Source organism: Citrus sinensis, chromosome 9 (genome assembly GCF_022201045.2).
Source record: "Citrus sinensis cultivar Valencia sweet orange chromosome 9, DVS_A1.0, whole genome shotgun sequence".
Taxonomy (NCBI): Eukaryota; Viridiplantae; Streptophyta; class Magnoliopsida; order Sapindales; family Rutaceae; genus Citrus; species Citrus sinensis.
Window position 1 is genome coordinate 19,895,529 of NC_068564.1, and position 21,582 is coordinate 19,917,110.

Below are 21,582 nucleotides of genomic sequence, written 5' to 3' on the forward strand. Positions count from 1 at the left end.
AAAAGTGTAAAAGCTATCTTCTTACCTATTTTTTTAGGTTTGCTTTTGGAAACTTTTAGGATCTTTTTTATTATTATTAAAATTTAAGAATAAAAAATAGAATGAATTTTAAATTTTTTTTATATTTCTTTGAGTATTAATATTACAAAATAAAAAAAATACCCACAAAAAAAAAATTCGTCTAACGCCCTAAAATCTCTAAAGCCGTCCCTGGTCCACGCTCATGGACTTTGAGATTTCTCAAGAAAGGTTAAGTTAATGTCATCATCAATGCTCAACCTTGGGACTTTCATTAATCTGTTTTCAAACTTTAAATCGAGACATAGCTATCTCCCTCAGATTTCCATACATCTGTTCAAAAACAACAGATTTAAATATACGGTAGGACTAATCTCTTATTCAAAGAGCTTCTTCACACTACAGGTGTGTTTTGATCACTCAACAGGAGTGCTTTTCGTTCTTCTTTTTGTCCATCCACACTTTTCAACCTCGTCTCTCCAGCTTAGTGCTCTCTGATTACTCACTTCATTCAGATGGATTCTGACGAATTAACTCGGTTATGTGAAGCACTCTCTCTTTGTAATGAGGACGGTGAGGTGACTACTATTGAGAGGCGTGCAAAAGATGCGGGAGTACAGAAACTAAAACAGTGCCTGGTAGGGAAAGTTTTAACCAACAAGTCCATTCGCTGTGAAGGTTTCAAAACAACCATTCAGCAAATTTGGCATACCATTCACGGGGTAAAAACGGAAAGTCTTGGCAACAATACTTTTATTTTTCAGTTTCAATCACCAGCATAAAGGAAACAAGTCTTAACTGATGGGCCGTGGCTTTTTGACAGAGCTCTCTTAATCTTAACAGAACCTCAGGGGACATGAGAGCTCTCAAAGTTGAATTTTAGCATAGCCCCGTTTTGGGTGCAAATTCACAACATTCCAATAGTTTGTATGACCGTAGAGACCGAAGAAATTTTGGGTAAGAGGATTGGGGAAGTTTTGGAAGTGGACATAGGGTCAACTGGGACATGCCTTGGTAATTGTATACGAGTTAGAATATTGATGGATGCAACGAAACCGCTGAAGCGAGGAATTAGAGCTAAATTGGGAGGATGTAATGAAGTTACGCAGTTTGTAATATTCTATGAACACTTGCCTGATTTCTGCTTCAGGTGTGGCTACATAAGACATCTCTATCAAGAATGTCCTATCCCTCCTACTAGTGGATCACCAGCTGGTCAAGATCTCAAGTATAGCCATTTGCTTAAGTTACCTAACTCATCAGTGAAGCCAAGAGATGCCCGGAGGTAGGAAAAGCCATCTGCTACAGTGCAGAACATGAGCATAACGGCGACCGCTTCACCGAATAGTGTAGAAGGGATGACGTCAGTAGCAACTAATCATGAAGATCAGAAAACATCTGTGCTGCTAGCAGAATACTTTAGAGATATGGACACGCGATAGAAAAATCAAGCCGCAGATCCAGCCGCATTAATTACAACATCATCACTCTCTGAACATTCTCGAGATGCATCTCACGAATTCTTATCTACACACCCAACATTGGAGCTCTCACCAAACAAGCCTACAACTAGAGAAGCAAAATGAAAATACATCACAGGCTTCTCAATCCAGCCCGTAACACCTCACTAAAGAGCCTAGTACTAAGCCATCTAAAGAGACAAGCCCAGCAAGAGGTGGAAGCGTATGGCCCGAAACTTTAGGTTCACGGCAACCTCTTCATCCGGTCCAAATTCCAAATTTAAACGGCAAAGGGTCAGTGACAATTCAGTAGATTTGGAACCCGAGCTGAAGCGATTAACCAGAGATCATGTTTCTACCGGCATTGAGCAGGAGCCTAGTAATACTCTTATTGTTCATTCCTCATACTCGTTATTTAAGCCCTCTTCAGTTAAGCAGGAAATGGCGGGTGCTGGCCTCCATCCTCGTCGAGAACAATGAAGATTATATGTTGGAACGTTCGGGGACTGCGGAACCCCCGAACGGTCCGACCACTTAAGGAAGTTCTCCGCAAATATGAGCCTCATGTAGTATTTTTAAGTGAGACTAGGCTGACAGTGAAGCATTCAGACGTCCTAAAATATAAACTTCACTTCTCTTACCTTTTCTCAGTAACTAGGAATGGGTTCGGAGGTGGTCTGGCTCTTTTATGGAATGAAGATAATGATATGAAGATCCTCTCATATTCCAAGTATAACATAAATACTGTTATTACTAATGGGGATAAATTATTACGGTTCACAGGCATATGTGGCCATCCTGAGCAGGTAGAAAAGAGACATACATGGACCCTGTTACGTCGATTAGCCCAACTCTCCTTAGCTCCCTAGATATGTGGCAGGGAGTTTAATCAAATCTTGCATATGAACGAAAAAAAGCGGTCCAATTCAGTACACTGACACAATGTGGGAGTTCAAAGAAACTCTTAGGGCGTGTGATCTCTCATATTTGGCATACACAGGATACCCTTACACATGGGATAATAGAAGAGAAAATGGGTTAGTATAAGAACGGCTTGATAGATTTGTGGGCTTATCTTCTTGGCGGGACACTTACAGAGCAATATCAGTGCTAAACATTGATCATTGAGGCTCTGATCACTCTCCAATTCTAGTAGAGTTTTGGAAGTGCAACACATCTCTCTCTACAAAAAGACGTCATTGGGGAAGAAGGTTTGTTTTCGAAGACTATTGGAATAATTATGATGAATGCCGCGAAATAGTGCAGTGCGAATGACTTTCTAGCCATAGTGAAGGCCATTGTAATTCAGCCTCTATATTTCTACAGAATGCCAATGTTGTGCAAGCCAAACTACAAGAGTGGAGTCGGAAGAAATTCAGGGATAGAAAGCGTATATTGCAAGCTTTGACCACCAAGCTCACTTGCTTAAAATCGGATCCTTACCAGAATTATCATGGAATTCGAGTTGTGGAAACGCAGATTGATGATTTCCTAAGGGATGAGGAAATATACTGGAGGCAACGCTCTAAAGCCCTTTGGCTTAGGGAAGGGGATCGCAACGCTAGATATTTTCATGCCAAAGCTTCTAGCATGAAGAGAAGAAATACTATCGATGGCCTCTTGGACACTAATAATCAGTGGCGGGAAGACATATTAGACATAGAAAATGAGTTCTCCAATTATTTTACGACCTTATTTACATCTTGTACTCCTTCCCAGCAGAACGTGGAACTGGCTCTTCAATCTCTTGAGCATAAAGTTATAGCTGAGATGAATTTCGAGTTAGATAAGGAGTTTTCACCAGAGGAAATCAAATCTATCATATTTCAAATGCATCTGTCAAAGGCTCCAGGCCCTAATGGACTATCAACAGCATTGGAATGTAGTGTGTTGAGTGTTAGAAAATGTATAATTATAAAGAAGAAAATATTCATTTTACATTTCAAGTCTTACTAACAACACTTACTTTTATGTATTTAAGCTTCTTGTAATTTAATTATGTGTGTTTTATTTAATTAAGTATTTTATGTATTTTAGGGGCATCATGGTCATTTCACAATGAACGAGAGATCAGACGCAAAACAGACATCACTTTTGAACTCAAGAATGTCGAAAACCTCATGAGGAGTATAAAAGGAAAAATGCCACTGTTCACATGTACGGTAGTGTCTACGTTACTGTTCACGATACTATTCACATAGACGGATCGATGATGTGGCATTGACTGATGAGGTGTCAGGATTCTGTTGGACTGAAATTCTTATGTACTGTTGATGGTAACGTGGCAGCACATTAGTGGACCAAAAATTACGCGTACGGTACATGCATATACACAGGATTATTTTCAACCAAACCGCGTTACTGTTCAAGCCGGGTCAAACCGTGTTACTGTTCAAAACTCGTGGTCAAACCACGTACTGTTGACTGATGACGTGGCGCAATCCTGAGCGTCCAAACTATTTTTAATCCAATAGCCATGATTTACTCAATGTATCTATAAAAAGGGGGCCTCCCCCCTAATTTGATATCTCTGAATCCATTTTTGGACTCCATTTTTTGTAATCCCTTCTCTATCTTGTATTTTCTATGTATTTTAATAAATTCCCATTTTGCCCATAGTTCAATTATGAGTAGCTAATTTTCTTTCAAGCTTGGGTTGAAGGTGAAGTCTCAACATGTGTCATGGGCTTTATTTTGTAAATTTATTTTCTTTTCCCCTCTAATTTTTATGGGTGATTTGACTTTTCGTCGACAAATAATAATAATCTTGTCTAGATATCGCACTGGTTTCACCGGCTCTCTAGTACAAGGTTATTATTATTTGGCACAATAAGCCCTTAGCACCATATTGATTAGAGCGTGGTTCATGAGGTGTAGAAACCACCCTCATGATTTAATTGGCACTAATAAGGAATATTCAGCCTATGGTGCATGTTGATACGGATCCATATACCCAAGTACGTCATTTCAATAGATTTCTCTTCAATTTATTCTCGTCATTTTAATTCCAATTTTAGGATAATCTAAGTCACTTTCACCACAAATCCTACCACCCTCATACAAAATTAATTCTACACACAATTAAAATTCACCTCCTCGTGGGATCGACACTCGTCACCATTAATCTATTCTACAATAGATTCGTGCACTTGCGAGTTCAATAAAATTTGCACAACAGAGGTATTAGTCTAAATTTGGGACCAAAATCCTTATCATCCTCGAGCATATAAATCTCATGAGGTCGTCCACATCTAGAATAAAGGTAGAGTATAAGAGTGTGACAACGCTTGGAATTAGGTTGAACATGAGAGCTCTTACCTCTGTTAAGCTTGGAAAGAGTGGGAGCCATGGAAAAGGAATATTAAAAAAAAAGAAAAATTAAACAACAAGAATAAAAAATTCTGGACCAACCGAAAGAAAGAAGAAGGGAGCCACAAATTTGAATGCAAAACAAGGATCTAGGGGCTGCCTTATATAGAAGAACTTGCCTTGTTCAAGGAAGGTTTGAAATTCCACCTCCCATAAGGAAAGAATTAATAAAGAAGATTTTATTCCAATTTAATGCACCAACCATCATGGATTTCATTCCAGATTAATAAATAAACATAAACCAACTCAAACAAGCCAGAAACATAAAGGAAAATACCAAAAACAAAATCCCATGCATGATATTTTACGAAACAGATACATAGTGCAGAGTAGAGAACTTCAAAATTCAACTAAGAATGAATAAAATATAACCAGAATTCTATCTACATACCATTGAAAAGCTTATTGAATCAGATTTTCACAGGATTTTATAGAACTGAATTTGGAGTTCTGTAGACAAAGTTATGCTCAAAAGAATGCAATGTGCTCAGTTGTGACTGGTAAAAGCTTATCAATGGACTTAGAAAATAAAATTTTGGGTTTTACTTAAAAAATATATGACTCTTAAGATCTAAAAATATATCATCATGTAAGAACATGAGAATGCACATGCATCATGAAATTTTTTTATTTTTAAAGAATGCATTAATAATGAAATTGAACAACAACAAGAAAAACAATGTCTGGGAATTTTTCACAACAAGCATTAATTCATGAAATTAAGATTCTAATTTCCTCAAATAAGTAAAGATTAGAGAAATTTAAGCTTGGGGGTGTGTGTGTGTGCAAACAACTCAATCTAAATCTTTTTTCCAAAAAATTCATCAATTTTCACAGTCAAAGTCTTAAATATAAAATATAGAGTTGGTCAAACTAATCTTATCATTTTGATTTCTAATTTTTGACCATTTCAATTGACAGACTTCTTTTTTTTGTTATAATAATAGCAAAGCCCCCTTTTTTTAAATTAAAAAAACTGCGGTCAAGAGCTTTCACTCTACCCCTTAAAGTAGCCTTCTTCTCATGGTAGTTCGTCCTCTGTCATATTTGTGATACACAGACTCAGATTACTCAAGGATAGCCTCACTCTTAAGAGTTATAGGTATTTATTTTTTACCATAGTGTCTGTATATATTTGAGGTCTTATGACAAGATAAGAATTAAGGCAAACAGTCATAACTCAAGTGTTAATATCAAAATCTTGAGTCAAAGTAAATATTGAATTGTCATTCATGTGCTTTTGAAGAAAGGTTAAATAACTCTAATTAAAACTTTTTCAAACTTTCAAATCTTTAGAAACATGAAAAATTGCTTGTCATTTAAAAAAAAAGAACACAAAAACAATGATTTAAACTTAAAATTATAAATGTAAGTCCTATATCTAATTGCACAAATGCATGATTTAAAACTAAATGAGAAATAAACATTTTGACTTACATGGAACACACACCTAAAGTTATCCTTAAAGTTTCAAATCGTTTGGAGTCTAAAACTTTTGTGAAAATATATACAAGTTGTTTTTCTGTATCAATGTATTCTAAGGACATGAACTTACTCGCAACTAAATCTCTAATGAAGCGATGACGAATATCGATATTCTTAGTCCTAGAGTGTTAAACAAGATTTTTAGAAATATTGATAGCACTCGTGTTATCACAAAACACAGTCAAAGTATCCTGAACCATACCATAATTTGCAAGCATTTGTTTCATCTAAAGTAATTAGGTGCAACAACTTCTAGTTGCAATATATTCAGCTTCAACCATGGAAAGAAAAATTGAATTTTGTTTCTTACTATGCCACGACACTAAGTTATTTCCAAGATAAAAACATCCTCCAGTAGTGCTTTTTCTATCATCAGTATTTCCAGCCTAATCTGTATCACTATATCCTACAAGAATTGAATTAGTGTCATTAGTGTACCAAATACCATAATTAACTGTTCCACTGACAAAACGAATGATTCGTTTGACACCAGTTAAGTATAATTCCTTTGGATTTGCTTGGTACCTAGCACATACACCAACACTGAAACATATATCAGGTCTACTTGCAGCCAAATAAAGTAAGCTACCAATCATGCTGCTGTAAAGACTAGGATCAACACTAGAATCATTATCATCAATAGTCAACTTGGTATTAGTACTCATAGGGTTCTCATGTGTTTTGCAGAATGTAAGCCAAACCTCTTAACTAAACTCTTGGCATACTTACTTTGATTAACAAAAATTTCATTCTCCATTTGTTCAGCATAGGTTTCTTCATTTAAGATATCATTCAAAAAGGCACTCTTAACATCCATTTGAAATAATTTAAAGCATATTAAACAAGCAACTGCAAAAAGAAAACGAACATATTCGAGTCTAGCAATAGGTACAAAGGTTTCATCAAAGTCAACACCTTCAATTTGTGTGTAGCCTTGTGCAACCAATCTAGCTTTATTTCTCACTATGTTACCAAATTCATCAATTTTATTATTAAAAATCCATTTGGTTCCTATAACATTTGTGTGACTTGGTATAGGTACTAGCATTCATACATCAGTTCGCTCAAATTGTTCTAATTCTTCTTGTATAGTTTTGACCCAAAATTCATTAACTAACGCTTTCTTCACATTCTTAGGTTTAGTTAAAGATACAAAACAAGTAAATCTTACTAGATTTGCATGCCTTTTCCTTGTGACCATTTGTTCATCAAGATTACCTAGAATAAGATCAAATGGGTGACTTTTCTTAACTCTTGATGATAGTTCCTTTCTAATTGGGTCCTGTAGGTCAATGGTTGCTTGGAGTTTTGAAACTTTCTCCTTCACATTCTCTAGTGTTTCCTTAGAGGCGTCTTCTTCAACATGTTCTTTTTCTTTTAAAGAAGGTTCACTAGATTTACCTTCCTCAATAACTCGAACTTCAAGAGTAGTTGGAACAACATTTGGTGTTTCTAAAAGATTAGTTATCTCTTCCTCAATTAAGTAATCTGCAAAATCTTGATAATCATTAATAACCACATTTGCAGATTCAACAATATTTTGAGTTCTCATATTATTGGAGTAACCAAGAAAAACACCTTCATCACTTTTTGAATCATATTTACTAAGATGTTCGCAATCATTCAATATAAAGCACATACTCCCAAAAATATGAAAGTAATCTAGATCAGGTTTTTTATCTTTCCATAACTCACAACGAGTTTTCTTAGTTCTTGGACGAAGATAAACACGATTAATGGTGTAGTAAGCAATGTTAAGTGCTTCAGCCCATAATCTCTTTGAATGTTTCTTTGAGTTTAACATCATTCGTGCCATTTCCTGCAAGGTCATATTTTTCCTTTCAACAACACCATTTTGTTCTAGAGTAATGGGTGAGGAAAACTCATGTGAAAGTCTATGTAAATTACATCTTCTTCAAAACAACAGTTTTAAACTTCTCTTCCATGATTACTTCTAATTCTAATATTATTGCAATTTTGTTCATTTTTAACCTTTTCACATAGTTTTCTGAACACATCAAATGTATCTGATTTTTCTTTAATAAAGTCAACTCATGTATACCTATAAAAATCATCTACACACAAATGCGTACCTTTCTTCAACCAAACTGTCAACTTGCATTGGTCCCATAAGGTCCATATGAAGTAGTTGTAGCACCTTTCATGTTGCTCTATCCTGAATGGCTTTATGCGACGCTCTTTGTTGTTTTCTAGAATGACATGAACCATATTCCAGGTTGTTTCTTATTAAGCATTAGAACTCTTTTTACAACACCTATTTTCACAATTCTAGTCAATAATCTATAGTTCAAGTGACCTAACTTTCGATGCCATAATTCTGTGTCATCAAGAATGGTCTTATGACAAATAATTGAGCTAGTCAATTTATAACAATGATCAGATGAACGAAGTCCTTCTAAAATGTAATTTCCATCATCATGAAGAATGCGACATTTGTTTTTGTCAAAGTTGACAAACAAGTTTTGATCACATTTGACTAATACTGAGTAAATTTGCTTTGAGATCCTCCACATGCAAAACATTGTCAAGTTTTGGAAAACCTTCCACATTCAAAGTTCTTTTTCCAAGCACTCAACTTTTCAAACTATCCACAAAAGTTACATTTTCTCGATCAAGTTTTTGATAATTGATCAAGACACTTCTATCACTTATCGTGTCCAGAATAACCAATATCGAAGTACCAAAAATCAATAGTGCAAGTTCTCAAGGAAATAAAGGAAACGTAAGCTTTATAATCAGTCTTCCTCATCCAAGTAGTTCTAAGTTTATTTTCCCTTATCTCAACCTTAGGTCTAGGTGTCATCCTAAGTTTTCCATGAGAATAATTAAAGAACATAGCCTTTTTCATTTATTTAATGAGCTTAAAGTAATTAGGTCTTATATGTCCTTTCATATGAAAAAAATGACAAGTGGGAATAAACATATTATTCTTACCTTGAAGAATTGGTGAAGAATGTGCAATAGCTTTACCTTTTTAAAAATATGGAACTTTAATTATTGGTGGAGAAGCTGTAACTTGAGAAGCTTTAACAAACATACCTTCAGAATTTAAGTCTTTACTATCTTGATATCCAAGACCATGATGATCTGAGCTATACTTGCCAATTAACAAAATATGATCTAACTTTTGAGTTCTAAAATTCATCATTTTGAGTGACTTTTTAGTATTCTTTAATTCTGTGGTCACTGCAAGTAGTTGATTATCTTTGTCAGCAAGTAAAGACTTGTAATGAATTAGCTCACTTTCAAGTTTTGCCTTATCATCCAAAAGATTGGATACTTGACTCATCAGGCTCACATTCTCATTGTAGACTTCTTCCCATTTAACGAACATTATCTTGTAGCTTTCATGAAAAGCTTTCTTATCATTTATATTAATGTCACTAACGTCGCTATCTGAATCATTATTCTTATTAAAATGTTGCACAATTGTGTCAAGAAAGAAATCAGTGTCTTCCTGGCAAGAAGCCAAGTACAAGGCTTCAGATGTGGATGCATCTCTGATGTTTGATTCCTGTTTACTGCCATCATTATGGACAACAAGTTCTCCAACGAGGTCTTCTTCATCAATGCTATCATTAAAATCATCATCACTCAAAGTGGATTGCATTGCTTTCTTTTTCATAAGAGTGTTAGCACATTGTGCTTGTATGTGTCATATGCCTTAGCACATTGTGCTTGTACGTGTCATATGCCTCCACATTCTCTGCATCGAATACCCTCAAGTTTATTAAAATCAAAAAATTTAAAATTAGAGTTAGAAGAACATTTTTGAGCCGTAGGAAGCACTGATGTAGAAGTCTTCTTTTATTTGTTAATATTCTTCTTTTTCAACATCTTCTTGAAATTCTTTACAATAAGTGCAAGTGAATTATCCACGTATAAATATGGATCATCATCCTCACTTGATTTGGTGACGGAAGCCTCCGTTTCAAACTGAAAAGCAATACCTTTTTCTTTCTTGTGATTCAAATTCAAGTAGTTAGTCTCATAGACCATCAATTTTCCTATAAGTGAACCCCTAGTCATAGCAGACATATCAGCATATTCTTCAATGGCCAAAATTTTAGGATGATATGGATGGACATATCTTAAGATTTTTCTACAAATTTCTTCCTTAGAAATAGGTTTTTCAAGAGCAAAAAAATCATTAACCATAGTAAGGATTCTTGAATTAAATTCATGTATGGTAATGTTCATGCATTTTCAGGTTTTCAAAATCAAATGTAAGTTTCTGAAGTTTAGAACGTTTTGCCGTAGTGTCGCCTTTAAAAGTACTTTGGAGTATATCCCAAGTAGTTTTAGATGTCTTGCACGTAGAAATTAGTTGGTGTTGAAACACATCAACTCCATTAACAATGGCATTAAGTCCTCTTGTATTATATCCAAATGCATCAAGTTCATCATTAGTCCATTCCCTGACTAGCTTGGGAGATTCTATACTATCTTTATCAATTTTGATAGGTGTGTCATGTGAATACGCATTGCTAAACTCTTTCATCAATAGTTGTCAGATAAATTTCCATCCTATGTTTCCAATAAGCATAATTCGTCTCATCTAGTACAGGTGGATGGGCCAAAAGAGTCTCCCTCTATTTGCAAACTCATACCTACAAAATAGATCTAAGTTCCAAGAATTTCACTAAATAGTTAGTGTCCTGCTCTGATACCAATTGAAATTAATTTAGATCTATCGCAAATAGATGTAGGTAAGTAAAAATAAAAAATTAACAACTTAATTAATTTTCAAAAATATTGTTCACCGTTATTGTTCAGCGTTACTGTTCATCCACATAAAAAATATTAATTTTGAAAAAACACAATAAAATGCAGAAAATAAATGATACGGAGATTTTTATGTGGTTCGGATTAATTAATCCTACATCTACGAGGCCACACCCAGATGAAAAGCAATTCACTGAGTTGAGATGTTACAACCTATGAATTTATCAAACCTAAAAATCTCACTTACAGTTTATCACTATACAGTTTGCTCAACCTTAGACTGAATTTGCTTCTCTTGAATAATTGCTACCCCTCTTGATCCACAATCCTCAAGGCACTTCGCAAAGTGATCAATAAAAATTCTTCAATTCTTCAACGTCTAGTGATCCAAGATCCACATAAACTCTCTACAGAGATGAAAAGAAGATAAATAAATAAATCAACACAACATTATGCGCCAAATCCGAATTCACTAGGGATGAGGCCTAGTTTTGCTTGTCTGCTTAATGCTTTGTGTTGTGCATACCTCAATTGTGAAATACCTCTCCTTATTTTGGACTAGGGTTTCGCCAAAATAGCAAGTCTTAAAAGACTTTGATTCTTTCCAAATAAGAGTTTCTTTCCTCTTATAATTCTCATGAATCTGAATAGGAATAAATCTTATCTTCTTGTCTTGCTTATCTCCCAAGAAATATCTAGAGCATTTAATGAACTTCCTGTTTGAATCAACTTCTTGCTCTAAATAGATCTCATGCCCCAATTATAGAATCTCATCGTTAATTGACTTTCTAAATTAAATATCTAATTAAATTAGGAAACAAATATTTCTAATAAATTTGAGTCTCACTAAATTATGGAATTAATAAATTAATACATATTAAAAGATATGCAATAAATAAATTTCCAATGTAATTAGATTTTCCATAAGATGCCAACTCTATAAATAATAGACTTAACACACATCAAACTGTTGTTATTCTGATCATCGAATTATTCTTGATTGATTATTGAATTATTCGATTCGCATATTTACCTTTATCGACATTATTTTGTTATGAGAAAGATGGAAGGCAATTTCTTTGTTTATTCTGATTCTGATTTATGAGAGGTTTCATGAATATGGTTTCGCTTCTCTATTAAGTTTTTGAGTCATTTTGTAGCATATATAGTTAGCCTCATACACTGAGCTAGCAAGCTTTCTCAGCAGCAAATACTTATTATACTGAGTAAGAGCAAATCATGAGTAGTATTAGTCGTCAAAAAGAGCCTTCTCTTAAGCAGAAGGCTGATGAACCAACACAAAAAATCCGCATTCAGTCAGTGGATTTGGAAAAACATGAGAACTCAATAATCGCACCGTGTTCGCGCCCTTTCTCCAAAAAGTCAGACCAGATGGAAAGAACTTTTGAAAGTTTCCAGGAGGCCCCAGGAAACCCATGTTTATTTTTATGAATCTTTGTATATTAATCAAATTAATCATATTATTTGATTAATATATTAAATTATATTATTATTTATAAATTAATCATATTAAATTATATTATTTATAAATTATTATATCTCCAAAAAGTCACACTCAAATTAATCATATTAAATTATATATATACACACACACACATCACAGGCATTTTAATATTATATTTTTGTATATTATAAAATTTAGAGTCAATTTTTCTAAGTTAATAGAGTAAAAGGGTAAAACGGTGTCTGTATGATCATTTTTAAAAACTTAAGTGACAGTAAGTTTGGATTGAAGAAATAAAAAGAGAGAAGAGGGGAGGAAAAGAGGAGAGGGAAAAAAACTGAGGAGGGGAAGACGAAATCCATATACATTTCATTGAATATAGGGAGTATAGGTGCAATTTTCCCTTTATCAAGATAAAACATTTTCATGATCATGAACAACAACTCTTTCCCGAAGAAAAAGTAGAAATAAGCGAATGAATGCAAAAAGAGTGTTGCTGGAATCGGATGCGAATGACAATCGTAAAAGGGAAAGGTGATTTGAATTGCGTTCATCAACACAAAAAGATATATTATTCTAAATTAAGCACAGCCGACAACTTTTACTTCTTGCGTCGTTAGTCAACATTCAATTTCATCAAAAAGAAATTGAAATTTTTACAAAATGAAGAAGCAATTTTTTTTTTCAATCAGTCTAAGTAGTAATCAATAATTCCTCTTCTGCAAAAAGTAATTAAGATTAAGTAATTTTATATTATTATTTATACTATTATTAATTTTAAATTAATATTATTAAAATTTATTCATATTTAAATATTTATTATTAGTTATAATAAATTATAATGTAAAAATAAAAATATAATATAATAATATTGAATAATAAATTACATATTTATTAATTTATATTAATAATTATAATGTAAAAATAAAAAATTATATAATATTATATTAAATTAAAAATTATATTATTATTATTATTATTATTATTATTATAATAATAATAATAATAATAATAATAAAGTTAAAGTTAAGCAAAAGTCAAAGTCAAAGTAAAAGCAAAACCAAATGCAAAGTTGGAAACGCGAAAGGGCAAAAAAAAAGTAAGGTGCAGATGCCGCATTAGCTTAAAACCTACTGTGAGTCGATAAAGAAATTTGGATGAACCATTATATATATAAGGATGAACCATTACCGAAATTTTCTCATTCGATAAAGAAATTTGGAAGCTAGATTCAACAAAGAAATTGTCTCATTAATTAAAGAAGATAGATTGATCACCTCAGTGAGAGAGCAATAAAGGTGATCCTTAACAAGCATGTTTCACTACTTTATATTTATTCTTTGCGCTAGCGATCAATGTTAATTGATACTTTATCTCTGATTTTGAAATTTGGGTAAACTTACATCTGAATTTTTGTAACATTTTATTGATCCTATGCATGTTGTGTTCCTTTAAATATAGAATAAAATGATATAAAAAGATATAGATTCAGATGTGTGCTTCATTTGTTGATTACATGACTTTTTGATTTTTGAGTATCCTTGCCACCTACACTAAATCTCATTGCCTCTGCGTCAGAATAGTTAGAGCTGCTCATTTTATGCTATTTTGTAATTAGCATTAAAAAAAAAAGTTAAAGAGGTCGAACATTTTAGGATGATTTATTTGAGTTTAATATTTTTGGATAAAATTCAAATCAATTTTTAATCTCCTATGTCTTCAAGATTTGAACTCCAATGGTAAATTAAATAAATTTGTTCGAAAACCACTTGGCGAGGATCACATTAGTTTATTAAGACAAAATCTAGTTTAATTTTTCATAACACGTGACTTTCATTTTTCTGTTATGATTTTATCCTTATTAATTTCAACATTAATTATTTCTCTTACTCTAGTGAACATTAACATCTTGAGAAATTTACATAACGAGCCCGAAAATTTTTGAAATTGATCCCTCTAATTTTTTCTATCATAACTAGTGAAATACGATTTCTTGAACACGTTTACCCTTATCGAAAACTCAGTCTCATCTCTCTTCAGCCCGCAATGAACGAACAAAATCCTAAAGTCTTGAGATTGTCAGCAGTACTGTGACGACATGTTGGCAGGGACGAAGGCAGCTTCAGCTTTCTATTTCTTGTGCACTTCATTTGACGGTAGCTTCTCTAATTAACAATGATAGCATGTTTTGGCGAGTAAAATCTAATTTTTTGTTGATGTGAAATTGAATTGCTCTAATTTTATAGAAATTATTGGTGAAAAAATAGTGTATTCTATTTGTATTAGTGAAAAAAATAGTATGTTGGGTTTGCATTAGTAAAAGAACGAACAATTGTGGTAAATATGTAAATATAGTTTAAGGTCAATTATTGCACATAAGTGTTTAAGAAATGTGTGTGAGAGTATTTTTTTTTTTTCATTATTTGAGCGTTTGAAATGGTATGTATGGTGTGTGTTGTGTTATTGTTGTGTTATATGGTATGAGAATGGTGATGGTGGTGGCTAGCCACCGAGATGATGATGATGATGATGATGATGATGATTTTGTGGTGTTTTGTGTGTGGATGTGTTTTGGTGCGATAGGCACCATAGGAACCATTGTTTTGGTCTATCGACGGAAAATTCAAATAAGGTATTGTATGAAAGTAATGCAGTGGGAGTCTAATGTTCTAATATGTCATTGATTCTTAAAAAATCAGAATAAACAAATAGTTTAAATTCATATTGATTCGTAATAATACTGTGAATATAGGAATTAAGACTCATTGATTCTGCAAAATGCCGATGATTAACTAAATTAAAAAACTCACACAGATCTTTGAAAACTGAAAATATTATTGAACCCAAATTTGCTTCAAAGACTACAAGTGAAGACTTATTTATACTACTAGTAATTATCCTAAACCACAAAGAAAAGAAAAACAAAGTCCTAAACTACTAGAAAAAGAAGAATAAATCTTAGACAATAAGATAACTAATCTAAATAGGATAAGGATTCCTAATCTACAACATAAAGTATGATTTCTTCAATTCTCACATGAGAATAGAATGATTTTTGTTCTGATTGAGCCAGTTCCAAGATTTTTTTTTTTTTTTTTGTCTACCTATTTTGGTGTGATGGCCCATGGCACTTAGACATAGCACACGAATATGGTGTGTATGGGTATTTGGTGCGATAGGCATGTGCTGAGACACAGTTGTATAGAAGCACAATTGCTATGTTTTGGTTTCTTTTTATCTTTTAATTATTACCGTAATTTTACAAATCTTATTATTAACCATTTTACTATGTAATTCAATTACCACATACCAGTCACAAGACAATTTATACAGTCGTAAAAGTAAGGGCCATTGGTTACCGAAGTTTTCATCCCATAAGAAAATCATTAAGAAGCTAGCTAGCATTGCAGAGAAGATATATACTTAAGATTAAGAAAGCGAGTAAAGCCGCTCTTTAACAAGTAAGTTTTACCATCAATTCAAGTATACTTTTTTGTTACACATTGCTTTTATTTATTCTAGTGATCAGTAGCAGTGATGGTATTACCTAACATAGTTGTTGAATTGCCTTTTGCCTTTTGAATTATCCTATTTTCTAACATATATCAATATAAATTGTGTGATTTGTGATATGATATTCCATTTTCGTTAATTAAAATTGTACGACGAGAATGTGTGTACGGAAGATGATTAGTATTGTTGTGAATTCAATATTTAAACAATTTTCTCAGAAAAATGCATGATTGTGGATTTTTAAATAATTCTATTTAATTAGCAGCTTAGGTAGATAAAGGTTAAAAAAATTAATTTAATTTTACCCACTCAGCAACTTTAAAAAAAAAAATAATAAAAAATATAAAAAAATAAATGATAAAATATCTCTAAACGCTTTGACATCAACTTTCTCTTCTTCTACCTTTTACAGCATGAATTGTAAACTGCTAATGATTACACGGGAATGCTACCTCGGTTTCAGCAGTGATGCTGACGCAATCCCTTGATGAAATTAAAACAAATTTCCTTCAATAATTCAATTACTGGTCTATTAATTCACGATGCGTTTGACATACTGTGTTATATTATGCGATCTTAATATATATTTAATTTATTTATTATATATTAAATATATTTTATATAAAAAGAATATTATTTATATTTATCAAATTTTCACGTGTTCAAAAAATTTTATGTGATATGACATAATCTTTACACTGTCAATCATTTTTATGGTTAAATGGATTAAATTTTAAAAAACAAGAGTTATATGAGTGAATATTTGAAACTTTTAACTTTTATGATTTTATAATAAACAGTAAGCACTTAAGTGTTAATAACCAATTGAGCACATTTCAACCTTTGACCACTTTAACCATTAGATCTACTGGCTGAATAAAAAAAGGACAAAATTTGGGGTACCGTACAACTGTTGCAAAGTAGATGGATTCACTATTATTACACTGTCCTACAAAAAAATTTTCACTTTTTTTATTGCAAATATCTCTAGAAGTCTGAGGGTAAAATTTTTGTTCAATCTAAAGTTTGAAAACGGATTAATGAAAATCCCAAGACGGATTGTTGATGATGATATTACTTTATTATTAAGAATTGATCTCTCGAGAGACTAATGCAATCCCATACGTATGCTGAAAATGGAAAAAAAAATGTTTTATCTTAAATCTAAATCAACCAAAATATATTATTACGTGAAGCTCTTTATCTCCAAACAAAATATTAAAAGTTAGTTATATTATAATCAAAATGAAGCATTTGGCTGAATATTGTACAAAAAAGAAATTGAAATAGGATTTTTTTATTTATTTTTAAATAATCCATAAAATCAAATAACATGATTAGTTTAAAATGCAATAACTTGTGGGCGTGGGTTCAAGTCCCAACTTTAAGTTGGGACTTTTATTTCCCTCTTATTTTGATAGAGACAAATAATTAATTTTTTTCATAAATATTGGTAGAATAAATATAACTTTTAAATATTAGTGGATTGATATATCTTAGTACAAGATATAAAATTTGAGTCGTACTATAATAGAATGTTCATCTCAATAAATTTTAAATAAACATCTATAGATTAATATGAGTATTCAAAAATAATATGATAACCAAAAAAATTGAAAATCTTATTTTAGCCTGTTTTATAGACATTATGGTTATAATTTTTTTTACGAATATTTTTTTTACGAATATTTTGCAGAATACCATTCTGCAACAAACAATAGGAAAAAGCATCAATAGTCACAATAAACAGGCAACGTAATTTTATCAGCTCTTAAGAAGGTGTGGATAAGTTATATTGCATTTTACTTAAGAGTTGCACCAATAACTTAACATATACATCCAATCAAATACTGAAGTAATTATTATAATTATTTTAATTTTTAATTTTTTATTTCTCTTATCTAAGAATTATTAATTCAATGCTCAAAACAAACTCAGTTCAGTAATAAATACTCGTCACTGTAAAATTTATGAGTAAATTAGCACTGGTTTTAAAGTATTTCTGTCAAACTTGTCTATGTGAATATCATTACCCAAAATTTATTGCATTATTTGTGTTAAAAGAAAAAAAAAATGAATGAGAAACATTTCGACCAAAGTTGTGGGACTGGACCCACATGCAGTCTCCTTTGTATTATTAGTAAACATTTTGCTTTCTTTTATCAAAAGAAAGCAGAGGATCGAATTCCTTGCAATGGTAAGATTGGGATCTTGTCAAGCAAGAATCATTGCACTGGAAAGATTGCGATCTCATCAAGCAATAGGAACGGCAGCCTTCAAACAAGTAAGTTATCACAAAATTGTTTAAAATAATGTATTTTATAGCGGTGAAACATTAATTGAATTTTGGTATTACTAAGGAAACAAGAATTGAAATTGAAACAATTTTTTAAGTTGTTTACGGTCATTCAATTAGTTGGTTATTTTTGTTGATTTTGTTCCACTTCCTCTTCTTGTACAAGTAGTGCGGTAACTATAATTCTTAGATGTTGAAACTATTATCAATCACTAGTTGTTAGCTAATACACATCTGAATTTTTGAAATTCAGACATAATTCTTGACATTCATGGTAACTTTTATGAAAATTTAAGTACTTGTGTTTTCTGTGGATGTCAATAATTTATGGAAATGCAGATTTCAACATTGTTGAAATTTTATAGTGCTTGAGATTGTGACTTAAATGCAGACCAAGACATGGCAAGTGAACCAGCTGACATCGTGCTTGATCTTGTCGGGGAAAAGCTTCGTCGTCTAACTGCTACGCCATCTGATCAGTTCAACATTTTCAAGGTGCCTCATGTACTGCGAAAGTTAAATGAAAAGGCTTATGAACCAGAAATGCTAGCAATCGGTCCTTATCATCACGGCAAAGAACAATTATTGGCCTTTGAAGAGCACAAAACGCGGTATCTTAAAAAACTTCTAGAGCGTACGAGTATACCTTTGTCGGACTACGTCATGGCCATGAGGGAATTGGAAGAAAGAGCTCGAAATTGTTATGGAGGGTCCATAAATTTAGATAGAGATGGGTTTGTGCCAATGATGCTTTTCGATGGCTGCTTTATTGTTGAGTTAATTCGCAAGTTTTCTCGACACTTGAGGGGATATGATGACCCAAGACACTTGAGAGAAGATGATGACCCAAATTTTAAACTGAGTCGGATATTATTTCTCATAGCACGAGATATGATTTTGCTTGAGAATCAACTTCCATTTTTTGTTCTTTGGAAGTTGTTTATCATGACTGAGATGCCTAATGATCCAAGGAATGAAAGCTTTCTTGTCATGATCCTGCGTTTTTTCAAGGGCATATTACCCGGAAACGGCTTTCCAAGAGATGCTATTGATCGAGTTAATGATTATCCCATAAATGAAATCAAACATCTAGTCCATTTGATACACGATATTTGGCTTCTGTCACCTGCAGGAATTGGAGCATATGGGAAACATAGGACACAATATAGTTACTGGAGCTTCATTCGTTCTGCCACAGAGTATCGAGAGGCTGGAATCCAGTTCGGGGAGAGTGAGAACTTTAGAGATTCCTTGTTGGATATTAAGTTCAAAAATGGGGTAATGGAGATCCCATACTTGGAAATTGATGATGCTACAGAAACTATTTTTCAGAATCTCATTGCATATGAGATTTGGTCCCAGGACACAAATCCGAAGCATGTAATAGATTATGTACGATTCCTGCACTGCCTCATCAACTCTTCAAAGGATGCTGAATTACTTCGTCGTCGTGGAATAATTGATAGTTCGTTCGGAGATGATGAAGTTATTGCGACCTTAATGCACAAGCTTGGTGATGGTCTTGTATTCGGTGATGAGCAGTTCTATTACGGTGACGTTTTTCACAAAATGGCTTTGCATTGCAGGAGGCCTCGTAATCAGTGGATGGCCGTGTTGAGGCGGCGTCTTGAAAACTTGAGGGCCTGGTTGAGGCACAATTATTTCAGCACTGGATTGGCAATCATATCCTTTGTTGGTGCTGTTGTCCTTCTTAGCCTAACGTTGCTGCAAGCTCTGTTTGCAGTTCTTTCTTATTATCAACAAGCGCCAAGTCATTGAGTATAAAAGCAGGTGTAGTTATTGTGGTATTGGAGACATGTATTAATTCGAAGCGCAATTGAAATACGGTTGTAGGGACTGGCTGTGTTATGCAAAATCTGTGTGAAAAAATTCTCACTCCAAAGGAGTGTAAATTGAATTCACAAACCGCAATTGAGTTGCCAATAGGAAATCGACCACCTGTCAATGAATTCTTAAATTGCCTATTTAATATTTCAATTTGTTTATGCTTTTGCAATAAATAAAATATTTTCCTTTGCTCGCTAAAAATGCTTTAGAAGGCTTTCAGAACAAGTGCATTTATTTCCGTTTTGGCTGCATTTTTCATGCTTCTGGGGTCCTACTCAATACAAACCAAAAAATTGCGGCACAAACATCTTTTTACAGTTCTTGCTTATTTAAATAAATGACAGGCTCTGTTTCAATAATAATGATAGAAAATTATAAATGTCGATTTGAGATTTGGGGTTGCCAATGTTATTGTATCATATACAACTTTAGTAACGGTTACAATATCGTGTTTGATATATGTATGTCCGTAGGTGTTCGACAGAATGCCCAGATGAAGTGGTTTTGACGGGGAAGCCTAAATTGAAAATTTGCAGCAAATGAACGAGAGCCTCTAGAAGGTTTGGGGCAAGAACAATCGAGAATAGTGCAAGACAAGGATGTGAATCACCAAAGGATAATTCACTGACGTAATCTAGACCCCTTGATTTATATTTAAAGTAGGTTCAACGAAGCATTAACTAATTAATCATAAAACAACTTTGAATTTGATGTCTACATGATTTGCTCTAGCTAGGAATTTTACATAGGCTCCCGTTTAAATTTATACTTCAGAAAAGACCAAGCCATATAAGGTTCTCGATGCTATATCTGTGCTGGGTAATTTTAAGTCTTAGATTTTTGGGTTTCTTTAAAACTGAGGCTGATCCTCAACTTCAAATTTTAATATATTTTCATTTATTTTTTGACTTTATTTTGCACTTAACTCTCCAAATTACCGACATTTTTAACGCTAAATAAAATTTAAGAAAGGATAAAATTTCAACTTGTCTCTTACTAACAGATCGTCTTTAATCCACTATCTAAAAAGGTTAAAACATCAATTTAATCCCATTTACTTTTTAAGAAGAAAAAGAAAAATAATCAATTTTAGCAGTCGTGTTGGGCTTTTAAGATCTTCTTCTTCTTCTTCTTATTATTATTATTATAAGTGCATGGGTTGATGGTAGGGGTGGCAAAACGAATAAACGAATCGAATTCGAATTGAATCGTAAACGAATTGGATTAAAATTCTATGGATTCGGATTCGATTCGTTTATTAAACGAATATTCGGTTCGATTCGTTTAATTCGTTTAAGAGAATTGATAAACGAATCGAACCGAATCGAATCGAATCAGGATTCGTTACAATTCATTTAGAAAAATATAATTAATAAACAAAA

The 21,582-nt window shown here is 32.8% G+C and overlaps 1 protein-coding gene across 2 annotated transcripts in view; it reads left to right on the top strand.

Moving 5' to 3' along the window:
* Positions 1-20,314, top strand: part of LOC127899984 (UPF0481 protein At3g47200-like) — a 32,136-nt gene extending 11,822 nt beyond the window's left edge. Inside the window, exons 1-2 of one of the 2 annotated variants that reach the window (XM_052434191.1) lie at positions 16,784-18,340; positions 18,744-20,314. In XM_052434191.1, the coding sequence (XP_052290151.1) occupies positions 18,130-18,340; positions 18,744-20,131 (1,599 nt within the window). In that variant the 5' untranslated portion in view covers positions 16,784-18,129 and the 3' untranslated portion in view covers positions 20,132-20,314. Of the gene's footprint in view, positions 1-16,783; positions 18,341-18,743 lie in introns of those variants that run through there. The other variant, XM_052434192.1, reaches the window with a different exon arrangement.
* Positions 20,315-21,582: the final 1,268 nt, after the last annotated feature.